This window comes from Camarhynchus parvulus, chromosome 1, assembly GCF_901933205.1.
Source record: "Camarhynchus parvulus chromosome 1, STF_HiC, whole genome shotgun sequence".
NCBI lineage: Eukaryota > Metazoa > Chordata > Aves > Passeriformes > Thraupidae > Camarhynchus > Camarhynchus parvulus.
The window spans coordinates 11,048,431-11,070,771 of record NC_044571.1 but is presented as its reverse complement, the minus strand read 5'-3'; the positions used below and the strand labels follow the sequence as shown (position 1 = coordinate 11,070,771).

Below are 22,341 nucleotides of genomic sequence, written 5' to 3'. Positions count from 1 at the left end.
ATGGAAATATTTGCAAAGGAAAAATATTTAAACCTTAAGTGAATCAATTATTAAGTTATCAATTATGTTATCTAGAATGTATTTACTTATTTTTTAAACCATTACAGGACTCAGAACTGTAATTATGGAGTCAACATTCCTGGTCATAGCTTTAGCATTAAGTGACTTGCTTTTTTTTCCAGTAATATCAGAGGTTCAGTGCTTCTGTTCAGGATATCTTCCTCAAAATTTAAAAAACCCAAAACTAAAACATTGTTGTAATAGCATTTTCTGAGAATTTATAAATAGATTTCTTCTGTTCATTTATGAATTTAAATGAAGATAAACAAATTTTGCAGCTAGCTGTTCATCAGCTACTATTTCATTTGTTCTTGTACAGCATCTGCACAGGACGCTCATTAAGCTTTCTGTGTGATTAAAACTCGAGGACTTTCATTTTAATAAACTACATTAGATTTTTAGAGGAATATTTTTCTTGCCATTAGTCATTCTACTTCCTTTTCTTAGATCCTAATGTTCATCTAGAAAAATAACAGTTAGCTCAGGTCTCTTTCAAAATGACTGATGATTCCCATTTATGTGACTGGAACAGAGGCACTTTGTTCTTATCAAAATGGCAGCTGCCTCTATTGTGCTCTGGCTGAAGGAATCCTGTATTATTTATCAAGTCTGTCCATAGCAGTCATGCTGAAAGAGGACAAGTCTGCCCAAGTTTCTCGATAAGCAATGATTTTATGAAACAATCCTTAAAAGCAGATAAGCATTAAGTTACAGAAAATAATGACAATTTTTCCAGGATTGCTGCTTTTTTTTAAAGACTATCTTTAGTTATGAAGCCTATTTATCAAAAAAGACAGAATCAAATACCATCATAATGAAAAACCATATACTTCAAATTGTATAAAATTTACTCTACAATTATATAGAAACAACTACATATACATCATGCTTAAGAAAATATAATATAGCAAAAAGTTAATTCAATAAACTTTTATCATATATTCTCCTATCTATTTTATTTTGCTTTCTTCAACTGCCAATTTGGCATCTCCTGAGTTGACAGTGAGTGTGCTGCGGATTTTTACACATTTCTACAGTGCTTTTACCCATGTCAGCAATATACATTCTCAATGCACTTTTTAATATAAATCGCTATGGAACAAAGATATCAACTCTAAAAGATAATGGCATATATGGAGATTCATGCAATGAACTATTTTATGCTCAGAAATACTGATATATGTCAGGTACCTTGACTTTTTCCAAGTGATCCTGCAGAGAGTCGATGAGGAGATCCCCCACTGGCTGCCAGGACCCCTTGAATGCCTCAGCCTGGCGCAGCTTCAGGTCCAGCTCATCCATGGCCTCCTGAAGGCCCTGCAGTCTCTCAAGAGCGTCGTCGATCTTCTTTTGCCAATCAGCAGACTGTAGATTCAGCTTGTCCCACTCCGTTCTGACCTCATCTGCTTGCCTTTGCAGAAGTTTGGTGACATTGTGGGCTCTCTCCTCAGGTGACAGATCTAAATGTGAAAGTGGAGAGACTTTTAAGAAATATTCTGTCTTAGAACTGATGCAGTTGCCATCCGGATAGGTTAAAATCTCAGTAAGAAACTCTTCGTAACCCAAGGCACCTGTGAAATTTGCTTTATTAATGTATTCTTGTTTCAAAATATCTTAAAAAAACCTTAAATCTTGCCACCATAAAAATCAGCAAAATCTGCATTATGTACATAAAGGTATTTTGAAACATGCAAGGTGTAGTTAGAAGTTTATCAACTGATTCAGCACAATTTTTCTGCACGTAGATAAATATTAATCACTGTGAAGCTTTTGCTGCAATTAGGTGGATTTGGGATCTCCTGTAGTACTGAGACTACAAGGTGAATTTTAGCTTAAATTGCAGCTTTGAGCCCTCAAATGAGGCTATAATTATAGATAGGTCCTGAAGGTTTAAAGGCAGTTTCAAAATCTGCTTATAAATATGCATGTCTATTTAGTACCACAGTGTTCAGAAGGATTGCTAAGGCTTGCTTTCATCTATATTTTTAGCTTAGTTTCTGAACACTGGCATTCAGCTCAGAGTGTAAAAGGAATGCTTTCAGAGCTGCTGGCAGGATTTATTTAATCATCACTGATCATCACTGATCTTCCCAGCAATGTGTTATTGCCCTGCTCTTGCTTCAATTACCTCTGGGTTCTGGGCAGACCTTCTCCAGTGCCTCCACGGGCTGCTCAGCCAGGAAGATTCTCACAGTCTCAAGAGCACTTCTGATAACAGGTTCTTTTGTTTTTAGCTCCCTCTTGAAAGTCTAAGAAACAAAATTATTGTAAGTGGATCTATAAGGAAATACCAAGCCAGAATAGCAATATCAGAACAAAATTTCCAGCAACAGCTTCTTGTGTGTATAAGAAGCAATAAAATACACACACACACACACACACACACCCATGAAAATAATCAGCTTTTGCTTAACCTGAAATCACATTGTATTCAAAAGAGCAAATGTGCTTTTAGCATACTGCATTTTTATTTCTTTGGCAACAGTTCCTTTCATTCTTTTGCTCTCTTCTACACCCTGCTTTTAAAGGACCATGAGTAAGTTACTCAAGATTAGTATTAGAAGCTTTGGTAGGTCACTAAAAGTACACATATCTCAGTATTTATTTAGTAATTTCTCTATTTTTGTTAGTGAGAATATAAGAGCCTATTAGACTGATTCCAAATGGAAACCACACAAAAATGCAGATGAAACCCAGCCTGTAGGTTGAATTTTGCATTGGTTCTGCATGATGCAGTGAATTTATCTAAATGGTCCTTACCACTCTTTTATTTCAATGTTTTCTTCTGTATTTATGAAACATTGTTGAATACATAGAGTTTCAAGCAGCATAGAGGTAAAATATGCAGGTAATTTAACAGTACAGTGTAAAACAAAACACAATGCTGCAAAAAGGAGAGCCATATGCCATGTGTAGAAAACAGATATTTAACTGCAGGGATTAGAAAATTCTCTTTGCAACACAGCATTATATAAGCTTGTAACATAATAAATGCACCAATTCAGTCAAATTAATTATTAAACAAAATTTGTATTTCTATGAGAACTAATGAAATATTATAAATTCAATATTACAAAGTTCATTACACTCTGAATTATATTTGATATGTTACTCTCTGTACAGGAAATACCTACCAGAACTAATAGTGGGAACAGGAACAGTTTATAATATGAGAACTCACAGGTAAAATGTTCTTAACACGTTTCAGGAAAGTAAATTTCAGAAAAAAACTACATTATTCTACTATAAACATTTAAATGCACTTTCTTTTAAATGGTGAAGAACTGACCATAGGGTTTGTAGGTGTTCTTGGGAAAACCCCTAAGCAAAGTCTGCTTTGTTGAAGGAAATAACAAAACAAAATATCTTAATTTTGTGTCAAGGACAATAATGGAACTGGAATCTTTTCATAGAGTCTGTCTACTATAATAAAAGAATCTGTCATTTGATTAATACCTGAGCTAAAGGTTTTAAACAATCACGTTAAACTTTAAAAATAATACCAATTTTCACAAATAAAGAAGTGCACTGTATATTAACAAGTAAACTACTACTGGACATTTTTTTGCATAAAAACTGAGTGGAGTTACTACAGGGCTGAAAGAAAAATGTCAAACTTAGACATTTTTAGGTGTATAATTCTTATAATTCATACTTGACTCTTGCATGAAGTGCGATAGAAAGAGGAAATATAATAAGCCTTTTTCATGCCTCCAGATGAGGAAAATCCATTCCTTTAATTAGGCCTTGTGTTCATCTCACATCATTCTGTCCCACTAGAATGGTGTGGCAGGTCTGCAGGTCAAGTGAGCCAGCAGGAAGCATAACTTAAAATCCAGCAGAGTAATTTCCATGGACTGTGTGCTTTGCTTTCTGCTGATTGTATTAAAACCAACATCAACAGTCAAACCCACTTAAACCCTGTGGTTTTTAAACATTAAATGGTGTAACAGCTTAAAGATATAATATGCTTTAGAAATGTTTCCAAAGATGTATTATTTCTCAGAAATGTCTGTGCCCCAAACCAGTCAAAAAGGAAGAACTTGCACAAAGGTCTGTTCTGCACACTCCAAGAGCAGGAAGGAGTCACCAATATTCCAGGGGAACACAGAAATGCACTGATGTGGAGAATAGTTAAAAGCCAGAAACACGTCTGAACTATGCATTTGGGAATGAGTAAGGACTTCTGTAAGAACTGCTGTTGCTGTAGACTGGTCACCCTGGCTCTGTACATGTGCACACCAGGAGAAGGACAAAAAATACCTTCTTTCAGCATGTACTGTTTTTGCAGAAAACTACAGCAATCAAATACACCAAGTGTCATTATCTTTCCAAAAGAGGTTTAAAGCCACAGTCCTCCTGTAACTCCTGTGCAACAGAAGGAGAACATATGTGCAATGAATCCCATAAAGTCTGTGGGCAGGAATCATTGTGTCTTCCTCAAAACAATAGAGAAATGCTAATAGGAACTTCCGACATTGCACATTTTGTATTTTGTCACAAACAGAAAAAGTGCCTCCTTTATTAATAAAGGAAAACTGAGCCAATGTGTCAAACTTTTTTCCCCCCAACTTTTCCGGTCTAAATGTTGGAGCTGGCGGAGGCAATTATAGTCTGTAAAATTATAGTCTTGAGTTATAGAATAATACACAGTATTTACAGTTTTCATCTCCTTCCCTCATTTTGATCTGCAGATTTCTACCAAGTTAAAATATGTTTCAATTAAAGAAATTTGAAAAGGAGAGGATGAAAAAAACATGAGGCTGAAGCAGTAGCACAGAACAGCATTAAAAATAATGAATGCTCATTTCATACTAACCCATTCCAAAAGAAAGTTCTTACTGTATGAAGATAAAGCTGCTTTTTGGATTAAAGTTTTGTCGTGAGATATGTATACATTACCAGTAAAAATCATAAATAGCAACATTTTCTTTTTTTTTTTTTTGGAAGGAAAAAAAAAGGAATTTATCTATCTAGAGCCCTGACAAATACATCTTTATAATAACTAGGCCATCACTGAAAACAGAATTAGCCTAAATGAATTTCTAATGTACGACTAATGATTGCAGGCTAATTTCATTGAATTCCTGAACTCCTTCCACACTTCCTGGTGACTGTAGAGGAAATCGAATACACATAATGCATGACCTGACAAAAAAGTAAGTAAACTACTTTATTTAAGCATGTCTATTTGTCATCAACACTACAGCAGTAATGGCATTCTGTCCACCATTTTAATAATGCATATATTGATCAGCTTATCTCGGACCTCTACCACCTCATGAGTGTCCTTAAATCTCTTTAAATGAAGAAACAATGATTGTTTAAATTGAAAAATGAAAATATAATGAGAAAAAGAGTTGCATTAGTAAAACCAACATTAATCTCTGTTATTTAAAAACTAGGAATTTTTGCTTTCAATGTATTTTAAAGAGAAAGAGTACAGTCATATTCAACACATTTGCCAAAGAGAATGCTTTTCAAAATAAGGGGTTTGTCCTAATAGTTAGAAGTAGATATCAACTGTGGACCCATAATTGGTTAATGTGTTGAAGCAGGAACTGTACTCCTCCTTAGGCAGTAAAGCTACAGATTTCATGTGAAAGGGTTTCCATGGAATTGTTAATAAGTGCCTTCTATGTTCATAAATGCTATTTATGCTGTTAATAAAATCACTACACAGCAAATGAGGCAAGTCTTAAAAGAATGAAAGACATAACAGGCAATCTGCATGATGCCTGAGTTACTTAAATTAGATTAACAGTAACATGCACACAGTTGTTAATTCAATTTCACTAAAGCAATATTTTGATAATTAGTAAAACAAAGAAAAATGTAAGATGATTAAATAACGTTTGGAAGAACAGCAGTATTTTTTATCATTGACTAACACCACCACCACTACTCCTCCCCACACATTCTAAGACTTTGGAATAGAGACAATTTCTTATAAAAATTGAAAAAAATGACCTACTATATGTATGAGTTCAAACAAATAGCAGTTATGTGTGTGTATTTGAGATACATTACAAATTTCCTTGTCTAAAAAGCACCTCACATTTATAACACAACAATGATTTTAACTGCATGGATACCCCTCTTCTCAGTTGAGTTCAAGTTCACTTCTGGCAGAGATTCAAGCATTTGAAATTTTAATCCTACTCTTAAAATTTTTAAGGCAAATCTTGGCAACTAGGAGCACTCAAGTGGTAAAAACTGACTTCTTTAAATCTCTTTTTATGAATCTCTGTGGTATTTCAGATGTTTTTCTGAATGATAGAGAGGTTAAATATGTTTGCTCCTCTTTAAATCTTACCTTTAAGGGAAAAAAATAAAAACGACTTGCAACATTTTTTTAGAAAAAGGATTCAGACATAAAATCATGTTGGCATTCATTGTGTTATTTCTCAATTGAATCAGTTAAACTGCATTTAAATAGTGTTCCCCTGATGAGGCTCATTCACTTATCAAGTGAAGAACTTAGCTGGGTTCGGTTCTGGCATAACCTGACAAAAACAATCCTTCACTGAAGGAAAACCAAACATTGTACTTATAAAGAAAGACCAAAACTGGAAATTTTAGTCATTTAAAAGATTGGTCAGATCTGCTAGGTGCTTCTCTAGTTTACTGAAGACTAATTTTCAGAAGAACAAAATGAACAGTCAGCAGATTCTTTTTCCCAAGATCAACACACAACTACTGTTTAGTTTCACATGCAACACCCTGAGAGCTAAGCTCTGCTCTTAAGCAAAGGCCCAAACCTCTCAGCTTTCCAGTACTGGGCTCCAGTTTTAAGCTAGATAATTGTAGACTTGTGAAAACATTTGAAAACATTTTTCTTATGTTCAGAAATCAGCTAAGCTGTTCATTGTGATATAGCCATTGTATATCTGCCCCTTTAGAAGAATCTGTTAGAGTGACAAAGTCCATAATGCCCTGGGGAAAAAAACTCCAACCAACCAACCAACCAACCAACCAACCAATAAACCAACCAACCAACCAAGCAACATGTTGCAAACATAGATTTTGTCAACAGCAACCCGCAGTCAACTTCCATGTTGACTGTTTTTCCCTTCTCTGTCAGAGACAGTTGAAGATCAGACAAGGCAAATTTTAATTTCATGTATTCTGTTATGTTCTTTTTTGCCACAGGAAATCAGCATACCTACACTCACGCTTCTGAAGGGCTACAGAATGGGAAAAGGAAAAGAAGTATTTCTAAAAGGAAATAAAACATTTTATATTTGATACTAGACAGGATGACCAAAGCCCTGTATTATGTACATGCAAGTGGCAGAGAAGTTAAAAAAGAGAAGTGAGATCTATTTTATGAAGTCATTTTGCCCCTACTCATGGTATCTTAATTTTATACAATAATTGTCATTCCTAAAAAATCCAAATACTTAATTTGTTTGGTGTATGACAGAGACATCACTTAGTTCACCACTGAAGACTTGCCACATTTATAATGAATTCTTGGAAACACTTGAACTGCTTATAGAGCAATATACAACACTAAAATACTATAAGAAGTAATTTCTTTAGATAAAAAATATTTCTTTTCTCTAGGAGAAAATGTTTTCAAATACTTAAATATTATTTAGATGGAAAAGTTTTTTGTAACAACTCTATAGAAATCTCTCTCTAACTCTTGTTTTGGCTCAAGAGTTGTCTTTAGAGAAAAAGTTTGAGTTAATGTCACACTGAGTTAAAGCAACATCTATATTGCTTCTTTCATCCTGATATTCTGGATGGCCTTTCAAACTACTTTATGGAAGTTGCTACTTTATGGCTAAAACAGACCGCAGGCTTCTCCTAACTTTCATGGTTATATATAACACTTGCCTTAACTTTCTTAGGAAAAAGGTGAAAAAAGGAAAGGTGCTGCCCCGTAAAGTCGTGGATGTTTTCACCTCACTGTCTCTGTGATAGTGTTTTAAGTCCCACATAAAATTTTGTGAGAAAGACACATCCTACACATCACATCTCCAGAGGAAAGACCTAGGAAATGTGACGAAAATGCCCCTTGCAGAAAAGCATTATATTATCTTAGAAAAATTTGCCACTGAGAGAGACAGAGATGCTTTTTGTTCATCTTTCCCTTTTGGTTTCTCAGTCATTCAGCGAAGATAGGTCCTTGGCAAAACATATTGACACTACTTCCCATCACTTTGTTGCAGTAGATGAATGCCTGTGTGCCTATGGAAAAAGACATGTCTGACTTGTACTTCCTGACTTTTCACAAACTCAGGGTCTTAAAGCAGCAAGATAGGTCATGTTCGCTTTGCAAATTCGATCTCATTATCCGTTCTCAAATATTTCCCTCCCCATGAGAAAGGACAATATGTTAGAACAATATTTATATACAGCTACCTGATGAACAGAAAAAGCACTGATCTTACTTTGTTTTAAAGCACCATTTCACCTTTCTCCATTAAGTAATAAAATCAGAGATATGAGAACTTCAGAAAAATACCATTTATGGCAAGTTTCATAAAGGAAGCTACATATATACACATAAAGTACAATGCTTTGAGAGGATGATCATTGCATTTGGAATATTCTTTTCTCATGAAATCAAGCTAATAGACTGATAATTTAAATTTTTCAATAAAAATTACATTTGTTTGAAATAACTTTTCAGATAGCACCCTGAAGCATAGTTGGACATCAAACAGGAAGTAAAAACCTCCTATGATGTCATTAAAGGCACATGGAGATGAAGGAGAGGAGAGCTTGAATGTATATTGAACAATAGAGGTACTAGAACCATGATTTTTCATTCAGAACTGAATAGACCTTAATGGCATATGATATTCAAGACTGTTTAGGTGAAAGCAGACATTGGGTTAGCATTAGACTGGTGTGAATTGATTAAACACTGAAGACATACATTAAGCATACCCTCACCACAACAAAAAAATCAGTGTGCATCTTTGTATGAAGAATCATTCTTGAAGTGTTATTCTGGGGGTTGCTCATTTGGTGCGTAAAAAAAAAGCGCCAAACAACTTCAAGAGTACAAGTGCTCTATTTTGTGTTCTCTTTTAATACCAATCTTAGTCTAGAATGGTTCCCCATACGATGCTGTGCTATGGTCTTTCCATAAGAATTCCCTGATGAAATCAGTACAAACCACAGACACTTATGACAACAGTTTCATGGTGCAGAGCTATGCAATAGAGCTGATACCAGCTACTCTTGTCACAAATGTTCCCAAAATCCAAACTAGGGTTTCAAAAAGTATACGTGAAGTTGGAATGCTTCATCTAGAAAAACAATCAGAACTAATTATTTAATCCTCAAAAATTACTAGGTTACTAATTGTTCTGGCTATGAAATCTGCCTGTCTGTGGCAGGTCTCTGAAGGTCATGGGCATTAACACCTCCTTCTCCAAAAGGCTGAATTTCTCTGCTGTGTTTGATAGCTATAGCTGGAGTTCCTTCCAACAAGGACTGCATCAGCACTAGCCTGCAAAGGAAAAAAACATGACCAAAAGATAATTTTAAAAAACACCCAACATACCCGATGAATATCATTCTGTTTCTGCACAGTGGGGAGATCTCCACCAATGGGTGCTTGCTGTTTTAATTCATCCTCCTTCAGCTGCAGCCATGCCAAAAGTTCCTGAAGAGAGAGATGTAATCGCTTCCACTGGTCGGTACTGGCTTCCAAATGGGATCTGAAAGCATGTGTTAAATAAAAGATAGATTCAGGCACAGTGGAAGTAAAACCCAAAATGTACAAGCTTATTTACTGAGCAAGATCCTAGTGTTTCATTAAGTTAATGATTTTTGAATAGCTTCAGTAGCTTTGAATTAGATTCTGGCAACACAGATTTAAATTTGGTTACACAGTCCTGGCTTTTTTTCCACATCTCCTGATTTTTGCTTTTGATTCATTGGGAATTTTTTGCTTTTTAGTTTCCCTCTTCAGCAGTGAGTAATGGCTGTGCTGAATTGTCAGTCTCACTAGAAGTGCACAAATATTATGCAGGACTCGCATGAGAAATGTAGTTGTCACTTAGGATTAGTAGGACATTATTTACCTGAAAGGTAGAGAGTAGTTTCCCTACTCAGTGAAGAGCAAGCATTTCTCTAAACCACTACACAAACCATTCAACTTACATAAGATTAATTATCTTAATTTTTTAAAATAACACAACCAATGCCATTCTTTTAAAAAAAAGTTATGAGGAAATTGTTAAAGCCAATGGAATCCTCATACACTATCCAGCTTAATGTCAGTGCCATTTTAACAGAGATATGAATGAAACTATTTGAAACACTGGGAAAATTAAAAGACAAAATAGCATTTTAGGCAAAAAAAGTCTCCATAAGGACATTTTCTAAATATTTCCTCTGTATATGCATAAATGTGTTTTTTTGGGATCAAGTACTGAACTCTAAATTTCAGCAACTGTTTTCTATGGCTGGACTGAAAAAATCTTCACCTTTTTCTGTACTACAGATAAACCCACTAAAATTTTCTCTTTTTGGACTTATGAATATATTTTAATTTCTGGTTTGGGAAAAAATCCAATTTCACCTCCAAGTATCATAAGAAATCCTCTAAGTAACTCAAAGGAGTATTACACAACAGTAAAGTAAAATATGTGCTGGGAAATAAAGACAAATTTTCTTTTATTTCATACATTTCTGTTTAAGTTCTATCTTTGTTCATATAACATTTATCTTCTTCTACAGCGATTGCACATAAAATCATTCTCTTCTGACACTAAGAATTCTACTCCTATATCTTATATATAATGTTCTATAAAGAAATGTGAAAAATATGGACTCAGCATTTTTGCAAACCTTATTACTTAGTTTGGATATGGAAATGATGAATTGATGAAGGCAGGGACAGTTGCATTTCTCTGAAATGCTCTGTGAATCCTGTCTTCCTTCCAACCTCTTACATCAGGTAAAGTGGCAAGGAAAGAGAAAGGAAAGGGGCAGATCAGCCACACGCTGACAGAAAATTCTGCTGCTCTCAAAGTATGTGAGCTAATGCAAAATCTTCTCTTTTTTCAAACTTAAATGCTACATATGAAGGACACACATAGATCCTACATGTGAAGGACACTCCTAGACCAGGCCTTTTGATCTGTTCTCTCACAGGGCATCTGGCAGCTGGGGCAAAACTGCATCACAGCAGGGGGAGGCCAGTCCTGCAGGCAGTGAAGTCTGGAGAAGGCACTGCAAGCTAAAAAATTTAGATTTTATATATGTTTATATATGTTTATATATTATAAATTATTTACAGTTAGGGTGGTGAGGCACTAGAACTAATTGTCCAGAGAAGCTGTGGGTGCCCCATCCCTGGAAGGGTTCAAGGCCAGGCTGGATGTAGCTTTGAGCAACCTGAATATGTCCTTGCCCATGGCAGGGGTTGGCACTGGATGATTTTAACAGTCCCTGCCAACCCAAACCATTCTTTCATTCCATGATACCTCTGAAAGGAGCAAGGGGGAGAGAAGCTGGGATATTTATGGAGAGCTGCAGGAGGCAATAACCAGAGCAAGGACCACAGGATTTTAGTACAGGAGACAGACAAGGAGCTGAGTTTCTGATTCAGGCTAATTCCCTTGTCTCATGTTTACCTTGGCATAGACAAGCTTCCACCTCTTCTGGAGAAGGGCAGCAAATGGAAGCAAACACTTCTTCCCTGCTTCCCCTGGCTTTACAGGGAAAAATGCAAAAAGAGTGTCCTGAAGCGGTTTTGTTACTGCTGCTGTGCTCTGACCTTCCTCAGTTGGGGGATTTTTTAAAATTTTTTTTCCCTCAGAACCTGTCTTGTTCTGTTCTTCCTTCATCTTCATTCCTTCAGGAATATAGGTTTATGCATGCGCACAGCAGTGTACACTATACGCATACACTCATGTATTTATGACTGTGTCCAAGATATGCAGACAAAAGAGATAACACTAAAACAGTATAAAAATATTTATAAGAAAGAAAGTGTTTATTAGGGTAAACTGTGCTGACATATCAGGATGAAAGAAAGTTAGGAATGGGAAAGAGCTTGGCTCCTCTTTAATATTTACCATAGGTTTTATCTAATGCATTTAGAAAAGAAAGCCCGCCCAGGGTCTTCTGTTTCAGCAGACTAAAAAATGGCACTAAATAAAGAAACTTCTGGGTCTGATGTCTGGAGAACATTCCATATGTCTTCTCTAATACCTCTTCTGTGTAAGCATTGCTAGTTATGAGGAAATCTATTCCATTCTGTGCTATGGGTAGAAAGAGCTCCAAACAGGCAGACTGGGAAGAGCTTTTTCATTTAGTCTGGTGGCCAGCAACACTTAAACTGAATGCCTGAGAATTTAGGAACTGTTTCTTATCCTAATCACTAAGTGATTGAAGACCTTAAGCCTTTCATTGGAAGCACAGATTTTAGAGGGAAGGTTTGTTGCTTTGAATGTGCAATGCAGGAAGTCACTGTGATATAACTGGGGCTCACTGGTTCTGACTCAGTTAATGACAACAATACATTAAACTGTAAAAAATTAAAGACAGAAAGTCTCATGCATTTAATTAGTGATATTTGGACAACTGACTATTTTTATCTTAAAAATCACCGTATTTGAACATGTTAATGGGTAAAATGCATGCGAGCAAAAAAAACAACCTCAGACACTTTGAAGGGTTTTATTCCTCTTTTGCTCCTCAGAAGGAAAGAAAAAGAGGAATAAGTCTCTTTTTCTTTAGTTACAAATATCTTTTCAACATCACAGCCTTCATTTATTTTTAATGATTGATGATACGAAGATGGTTTTTGTCATTACACAGCCTGACCTCCCTCAGGACCTGAGCTGAAAAAAGCTAATATTTCATACATTACTTTGGAAAACACTTCTGTCTTTTGCTGCCCTCTGAACTACCACCAACACACAGCAAGTGAAAAAATGCAAAAATGCCGAAGACTGAGTGCAATTGAGGTGGGTTGCCCATTGCAAAAACTGTATTTCTGGAGAAATTTTTCCAGGACAATTTCTTTTGAAATGAAAGGTTCAGTCCATTGCAGCCTTAATGACCACTTTATAATTTGTAATGCTACCATTTATTATATTTCTCCTTGCAAACAAAAGTGTTTCCTCTCATGACACTACCTATGGATTTCTTTTACCCCTAGATTTTATTGAGCAATTCTGCCCACTCTCCTGACAACAGTTAAAATCCTAAATAATTTCTCTTCTCATTTGTGAGGATATTTTTAGTTTTGCACTGGAAACAGCAGTCTTTAAAATGAAGTTTATCATAAATATTGGCTGTTTAATCACTCTCTTTCATGACTCACTGGTAAGTCACACTCAGCTCTAGAAAAAGCCCACATTTAGAGGGGGTACAGTTACAGTTTCTTTCTGTAATTACAAAACCCCATCATATGCCTCAATCCCTAATCCTCTACTGTCATTTTCACACCCTAAAACGGAATCATTCTTACAAAGTTAAGGCAACATACAAAGCAGCACAAATAATTTCAAAATAGAAAAAGCGGTGCTAACAGAAACAAAATTAAACCTTTTCATTTGCAAATTGTAGCATTCTAATACACCAATGATAGGCTTTTGCTTAGGTTCAGGTCCTACCTAATGTTTAGAGATTTCTTCCTAAGTTCACTCCATCTGAGGTTCATGTTATCCAGACGTCTCTGCAGCAGGGTTGCATCCTCAGAGCCTTCCAGGGACCTCAGGATTTTCTGCCCATTTTCATCCAGGTTGTGAAAGACGTCAGTGTGAGCATCAATTTCTGCCTGTAGTTCCTATGGAAGCAATATAAAACAATATATCTGATTTCTTTAAAAAAATCACAGAAACTAACATTTTTCAAAAGAGTGGAAAAATCCTCAGTGCAGCACAGAGCACAGGTTTTGATTACTCCTTTTACAGCAGTATCGTGTCCTGTATACAAAGCCATGTTTCCCTTTCACATGAAGGCCATTTGCATTGAATATGACCTTTTTTTTCCACACAGAACATAATGAACAAAATTTAGAAAGCCAAAGGTGTAGCCTTTGATAGACAACAAAGCAAGGACAGGATATATTAACTGTGCTGATGCAGGAAAAGCAAAGAACCACAAAATCCTCAGGGTTCCAGGTAAATCTGACCTGCACATGATACGTCTTCCTGTGCAACATTTTCAGTTTGAGCTGGGGACTGCAACACTGGTCCTGCTGCATGGCAATTCCAAGGAATCTAGGAGTCTGCAGCAGCCAGCCTTTAAAATGCCAAGTTCACTTACATTCTGTTGACAGAACGCATTTTGGAGCACAGGCCCCAGCAGTCAATAGCAATAAACAGCCACTTTGTGCTGTATCAAAACACTGGTTGGGGCTGTAGGAGGGCCTGAGAATAGCAAGGACCCAGAATATGCAACTGGCAGCTCATGTTGAACAGCCAACTTTTCTTATCGCCTCGGAACTGCAGGCCAGCTCGAAATTTTGAATTCATTTTTTCCCCCTCATTTTTAGCACGGCTGTTTCTGCCAAAAGAACATTCTTTAGAGAGCTGCCTGGTACCAGCATTCCTGCCTGCCCACACACTCAATGCAGCCTTTGTGTGCTGGCTGCCCTTCCCCAAGATGTTTGCGTGCTGCAGCTCCACAAGGTCAGATTCATTTGCAGAGAACAGTGGTTGAATCAAGGTCATTAAATGGAATAAAAATAATAATAATAATAATTCCAACACGTACATGAATGAGCGTACATGTACTTTATATGCAGCCACATTTGCACAATGGTACTTTTAGTTTCAAACAAAGAAGCACACAAAGACACAAAGAAATACTGAATTGTGAATAAAGCTCCACATTTTCTCCTCGGATGCTGGAGCACTAAGATTTCTGCTGGTAGTTTCTTGCTGCCTGAAATGGGAGTGCTAGAGATGACCTGGGGGAGAGGAAATGATTTATGGCATTTGAGAACAAGACCCAGCACTAACTGAGCATCACAGAGAGTCCCCAATGGAAATTTGTTGTAATTTTCTTCAGAAGAATGACTTTGAAAGAGGGGAGCACACAATCTGTCTGCTTGGTGTGTTCTTAATTGAATTGGTTTTATTTGATATTTTAAGTGCAATGTTAGCTGCGCTGAATCATGAGTAGATTGCCCTTGTTCACCTACTGCTGTTCCAAATGCCCTTAACTGGATACCTTTCACAGCAATGACTAGCATAATATTTGGGGAAGTTTTAAGGTGGGCCAGCAACATCTTTGGTACAGAGTAAGAATCCTTCTCCAACTATTTAGTTATCTATTGTCATTCAAGCACTAAAGTACTTAGGAATGAGTTTGATGTACATGAGAGGAAACTCTACAGAATGCAAGTGTATTAAAAATATTGTATTTATTTATTGTTGTTCAGGCAATCTATATTTTTTAAATGGCATTATTAAGGTACATAAAAATGTACAATATTCCAGGTATGAATGTCCTTACTTGAAAATTTGTATTTTATTTCAAGTCTGAATGTTGCTAGCTTCAACTTCCAGCTGCAATACTTCATTTTTGTTTACTTGAATGAAGAATACCCTTTTACCAAATTTCTTTCCTTCCAGGTATGTATTTGGAGATATTATGTAAACTAGGTTAAGTATAATAATACCGATGTAAACAGCTGAAACAACATGTAAGAAAGGATAAAGATTACAGAAAAAAAGTTAACTGTTAATGTCTGTATAGTTCGAAGGTCCTGCTACATTTAATAAACATTAAATCTATTATTGGATGAAAGAATTACTTGCACTACCTGTTGCTCAAAGTTCTTAGGTTTTAGAGTAGTGATGGAAACACCAAACTTACAAACTTGTTCCTTTTCCCTGGCAACATGTGTCATGGAACATGTTGAATAACTGTTCACAGTAGGAAGCTGTCAAATCTATGCCCTCTTGGTGCTTTACCACACATGCACTCATAGCAATAGATAAGACAAATTGAAGGAAAAAAACATTTCCACGTTTTTCTTGTGTTTAGAAAATGTGTCTTATAGTCTACACATTTTATTTCTTTCTCCAGACACATACATAATTCTGAAAATAACAACAAACCCCATCCTTTTTTTTATTTCAGAATACCACATAGTATCACAAAACATCTGGATGGTTAGGTGGACAATGAACATGAAAAGTGAAGTATTCTTATCAAAAGCTTAATATTCAAGGCTGAGTTTTCCTTATTCCTAATTACTTGTGTATACTGCACTGCTTCTAATGCCCCCAAAAGCAGTTTACTGCAGCTATGCAGGAAGCCTACACCGACAAAGAAGCAAGACAACAACAATAATATTTTCTCCATTTAGGTTGGTGCATTTCAGAACATTTCTTTGTGACACTTACAGATCCCAAGAGAAGAAGAGAACATATAAGAAAAAGATCTATATACCTTCTATTTGTTTTCTGAAATAAATAAATCCACATTTTAAAAACACAATTATTCTTTTTCTTGACAACAGTAAAGCAGGAAGAGCTATTTAATCTCAAAAAAATTGCTAAAGTATTTGCAAAAACATGCTGCCATTACATGTCATACCAAGAAGTATAGCATATAGACTAAACATATATTATTTATTTCACTTTCATATTTTCCAATGTGTTCAAACACATGAAAAGACTACAGAGGATAAAAAAATCAATCCTGGTATAATTCTACTGAGTTACAGTTGGAGTGGATGCTGCATTTTTGCTGTAGTTGTTATTACTGAGACTGTGCTGAAAAAAAGATTGGCTATCTGCTCTTAAAAAGAGCAGAGAGCAAAATGAAAAGCATCTTTTTGATCACAAGTTACTTCTCAGAGTGAGCTGAACTGTCTGGAAAGAACTGCAGCTCCATTAGGGGCTGAGTGAAGTCCTCCTTTATTAAGATGAACTATACAGTTAGATGACAAAAGGCACCATAATATTTGTTTGTAAAAACTGAACTGAACATGTATTAGAGGTTTCAACACATTTAAAAATGTGCACTTACATTATTTTATTATATAGAATAAGTGCGCAAGTAAGACAGAACTAGGGTGATAGAGAGATGAAATGCATTTTGTCTTGAAGAAAACAATCTTTTTGGGCAAAACAGGGTGAGGAAAGTTGCTCTGGCTGTTTCACTTTTGTCCTGAGCTCTTGCAACCACCGCACATGATTTGAGAGAAGTACACTAATGTAAGTGAGCACACCCAATGCTGCCAAAAAGCTAGGAGATGGGTGTATTTCTCACTTGGCCAATTCAGTTGTAACCTCTTGGAATTCCTGCTCCCATTCTCCATGGAAGCACAGATCCTCACTGCCCTAATTCCTTTGGTAGGCAGAAGAAATTCACCTGTGACTCCACAGGTTTTATTTTACACAGAGCCCTGCTAAGCACAGCTGAGCTATTGCTGTGAAATCCAATGCACTCAAAGCTCTGTCAGCTTCCATCCAGCACAGCTAGGCCTGCAAGAATTCCATGTGGTTTGAGGTACCTTAGCAGAAACAATTAATCAGTGTCAATATCCTTCATATCCCGCATGCAATATATAGACATGACACATGTCAAAATCTGCCATTATTTTAGCAGTACACCAGAGAGGGATTGATAGTCTCGAAGTAAAATGAAGCCCTAGGAAGAAGAAATTTGTTCTATTTCTTAGACTATAGGTTAGTCATGGAAAACATGGAAATCAATCCAGCACAGATGACAAAACATTTATCTTGTATACAAGGTAGAAAAAATTCATTATGCAATAATTTAAAGAAATTAAAGAACCCTAGTTCTCCTCTATTTGCAACTCTGTAAAGCACATCTTAGCAGTTTAGCAACTGGATTTCAAATTAATTATCCCACTTGATTTCATTTAATTACATCTAAACTCCTCTAAATTTCTGATTCTGCCTAAAGCATAAACTCTGTGTGAGTGTTTAGAGAGTTTGAGACATATTTTCAGTGCCCTGGCACACTCCAGCAGCCTTTGGAGGCACAGAAATCCATGCTCATGGCACCACTCTCAGGAACACAAGTTATCCTCCTGTCTGTTAGACAGAGGGATAGTTTTGTGAGCGTTACAGTTCTGGAGATGTTGAATTAAGGGCACAGCAAATCAAATGCATTTTAAGCACCTGAGTGATAGATTCAGTGCAAGGTGCACTTGATTTGTTTCTTTTGTTTTTGGCTACAGAAGGCAGTCTGCACTAGGCTTTACAGCAGTCTCTCCTTGTGAGCTGGTTGTTACCACTGGAACAGAAAGAAATGCATACTGTTCTGAAGGAGAACATTTGTATCTGAAGATGCTATGATTTCGATTAATGATGGAACAAACCAGTGAAGGATTTCTGGTCCCTTGGAAGTTCTCTCTTTTAAATGTCATAGTTCTCTTAAAAAGTGGTTGTTGGATTTGTTTTTTGCTTTTTGGTTTTTTTTTCCTTCTTTGATGCTCCCCATTTCCCCATCAAGCTCTTAAGTAATTTTCTCTCCCAGTCCATAAGCAAAACTTTTATTGAGTCTTTAGAATGAGACCATTCACTGAACAATTTACATAATGATAAAAACTTCTCAAATGAGATTTAAAATATAATTAAAGGGCAGACTTACTGAGTTAAAAGCATTGTTGTGAAATAGCTATACATCACCATGCCAAGAAGCCTCCTATTCAGCTAGCCTATGGCATGACCCCAATTCCAGTCTGGTATGATTACATCTCTGAGTTTCATGCTAATGACTTGATTAAAAAGAACGATAAAAAGGTCCTTTCCATTGTGAAGATAAGCTTATGAATATAATTAAGGCATTTCTGGTTTCCCAACACATTTTTCAAGATAAAAAAGGGTAAGAGGGAGTCCTCTAGAAGAGAATCAAGTGCTGATGAATGGAAGACAAAAGTATAACTGCCCTACAGAAAGCAATGTGTGTAAGTTGCATCTATCATTGTTAGGGTTTAAAATTCTACAAGTCCCAGAATAAAGATGTAATGTAACCAAGCTTCATATTCAAATGCTACTTCCATCTAACAGAAGATTAAAAAAAGCTTTCTTTTACAAGCTGGGCCCTGTTTTCGGAAAATATTATTTTTATAAACAGGCAAAAGAGCCTTCAATTTAGGTTATATTCAGATTGCAAGAGACTTCATGGTGCATCTAAGGATGCAGCAATCTCTTGCTGACAGTAACTGCAAATACAGTGTGGGTTTCTTGATTTCATTTACATTGGGCTGCCTCAGCTTTGGAATAGTTACTGTTTAAGAACACTAACATAATCATTTGAACATACACTTGTCTCTAGTGTGCAGATATTTATTCATAGACCTGACATTTTGCCCATAGCACGAGGTCTTATATTTCTCCCTCGATCACAGTGAAATAATAATTTTTTTGAGACCTCTAGCAATTAATTTGTATTCAATAATTAGCTAATGCCGTGTGTTTGGAGGGAATTTGTGGACTTCTTGGATATGTTTTTGAAGACTGAGAAAACTCCTGCTTTCATTTACATGTAATGAAAATGAAATGTTTAAAGAAACAAATCTTTCTGCACTTATAGTTTCGTTTAGGAATTTACCCTTGTCTAGAGAAATATATCCTATTCTGATAATAGTAACTTCAATGGATATTATTATTTTCACTGTCTACTTTTCTTGTCAGTATATCTTGGATGGAAACCCTAATAGAAAGAAACATCCTGTTAGTCTGAGGTTACACTAATGAAGAAAAATTCCTTGCAGCCACTGAAATGAAGAACTTTTACTGTGTGATGTAAAATATAAATATGTATTTTACTAACATAGCCTGTACTCTCTTTCAGGCAAGCCAATCCAACAAGGCAAACAAAGCACATTTTTCAAGTAGGAGTTGCAAGCGTTCTATGTGTCAGAAAATCAGCCACCTCTACTGAGATGTCTAAGAATGGGCTCAGCTCTCTGCCTTTGAAATCTGTATTTGAGATTAGAGTGAGTAGGAGGGAACAGCATAAATGTGCAGAGAATCATACACATCATTTTCTGAAAGCTGAACCACTACAAACCAGCGGAGTTTTCTGGGTTTTAGGAGGTCTGCTCTCATCAAATATGCACGTCCCAACCCCTGTACTGCAATGAATATCTGATCCCACTCCACCTGCACACACTGTCAGCACACTCACCCTGTCAATTTTTTGGCAACATTTCTGCAGCAAAATAATTATGCTGTTACTTTCAGTGCATCTAATTTTTCCTCTCCTCTCTTTCCAGAGGTCAAACAGTAACAGCACAAAGAGCATCTTCCTCTACAGGAACATTTACTTCCACTTAGTTACTCATGCAAGGTCCTAAAGTCCCGTTGCATGGTTTGCAGAGCATTTACGTCTCTTCGTTCTGCTGACATTCCAGTACTTCCAATTAATAGTGATTTCCTTTTACAACACACAGCTGGAAAGGCTGAAATACACAACTGTCTCTAGGTCTGGAGGAAAAAAAATCTTATGAAAGACAAAAGGACAGGGTTTTTTTCTTCTTTTACCAACCAAAGGGTGAAAAATATCTGATATCTGTTTATTATAAATGACCTTTTCTAGAAGAAAAACTCATTTGTACATAAAGAAATATTTGTTTTCCAGTACAACATGTAAAAATAAGGTATCTCATGTTTTAGCACCTATGATACTCATATATACATTCATCCTTCCCTAAATATATGAACATAGACAATCCTCTTTCAGATCCTTTTAAAACAAAAACTTGAAGGCATTTTATACTTAAAAGAAATTATTTCTGTTCCAAGAATTATCCTAATTTCTTCTGTTACAAATAATTTTTGCAATCTTCTTTCCTTTTAAAAAAAATATCCTGACATTTAAAGTTTTTGTTGGTAACATCGTTGATGTCTGGAGAAAAAGAATTGGTACACCAGTTTCATAAAATGATTCTCAATTAATTAAACATAATTTTTTTTTAAAAGAGAACAACCCAAACCAGAAAGCAGAAACTGGAGGTCTCATATGTTACACATTATTAAAACTGGATCAAGAAGAACAATAACTATTTTGGTTTTTAGGATTCCTTTTAGAAGGAGTTTTTATTGTTCTACAGGTAGTTAGGTTTCAGTTAGGAATTTATACTATTTCAGGTGTTCTCTGTGAGCATGCAAGACCCACTGCAATTAACTGTTCTTAATTAAGGACAGGTTAATTGGTGGGCATTATGCAAGGGACAATGTGGGAAAAGCTCCAGTGCTTCTGCACTACTTGTGTCAAATCCTCCCTACTGGAGGTGTCCTGAGGAAGGGCCAGGAAGAGCAGGCACTTGGGCAAAATTACGCTTCATCTTGATTTTCAGTGGAAATCCAGGTCATGCTAGTGTGGCCTCAGGATCTTCTGACTTCCTAGGCTTTAAGCAAGAGATGCCAGTAAAGTTACCCCAGAGAGAAAGCTGCTGTGCAGCAGTCAAGTGTTATCAAAGTCACTTCAACAATTGATGTTGGCTGTTCCTGTCACAACAAAACAGAATTCACCAAGTGTTGGTTGGTTTACTCATTAACACGAGCTGGGTTTAAACTGCCACGAGGAAAGTTGGTTTTATCTCACTGCTGATGTTTGAACTGCAAGCCTGGTCAGTGTGAGGGGCACTAAACTCACATGTTTAAACACTCAGGGAGAAGCCAACAGGCCAAAGCTCCCACTTGTGGCCTCTCCCTGTGGAAATGGACTCCCCTCTAAATGCAAGGCTCCGGCAGCCCTGAAGAGCAGCCCCAAGAGGGCTGGCACAGCAATAGGAGGAGCTGTCAGGCTCAGGACCAGGGTGGCTGCAGAGAGGAGCTGCCACCAGCTGCAGGGTCCTGTGGAGAAGGTGATGCCACCACCTCCTTCCGCGGGCTTTCCCTTCTGACCCTGAACCCCAAATCCTCAGCCTGCTCACACCAACTCTGGCCACAACACCAGCGCTTCCACCTTTAAACCTCTACTGTGTCAGTACCCCAAAATCAACAGCTGAATTAAAATGGGTAGAATGAATTAAATTAATTAAAATGTTGCCTTGCTATTGCTACCCTGCCCTCTGAGGTGTTCAAGCACTCCGAGTGCTGCTGTACTGGAGAGCTGCACTGGGGAGGAATTTGACAGAAAGGTCCATCCTCATTAGTTTTCAGCTCTAAGAAGTTCCATAGCTTTATGCTTTTCTCAATAAGCTGAACCACACCAGAATCATGTTCTGCATGATTTATTTTAGGTGCTTTAATAATGTATGTTGACTGTCTTGAAATAAGTAAATAACTGGCAAAAGTTCAGAGCCTGAAAAAAGAATTAATTTTTAACAATATCCTTCAAAATAGCAACTTTAACTATCAT

The 22,341-nt window shown here is 36.5% G+C and overlaps 1 protein-coding gene across 8 annotated transcripts in view; it reads right to left on the bottom strand.

The window, feature by feature from the left end:
• Positions 1–22,341, bottom strand: part of DMD (dystrophin) — a 1,148,514-nt gene that overhangs the window by 183,522 nt on the left and 942,651 nt on the right. For all 8 annotated transcript variants that reach the window (XM_030961382.1, XM_030961390.1, XM_030961407.1 and 5 more), the window contains 4 exons: positions 13,656–13,828; positions 9,587–9,743; positions 2,189–2,309; positions 1,252–1,520 (listed from right to left, as the gene is read on the bottom strand). In XM_030961382.1, coding sequence (XP_030817242.1) covers positions 1,252–1,520; positions 2,189–2,309; positions 9,587–9,743; positions 13,656–13,828 — 720 coding nt within the window. The remainder of the gene's footprint in view (positions 1–1,251; positions 1,521–2,188; positions 2,310–9,586; positions 9,744–13,655; positions 13,829–22,341) is intronic.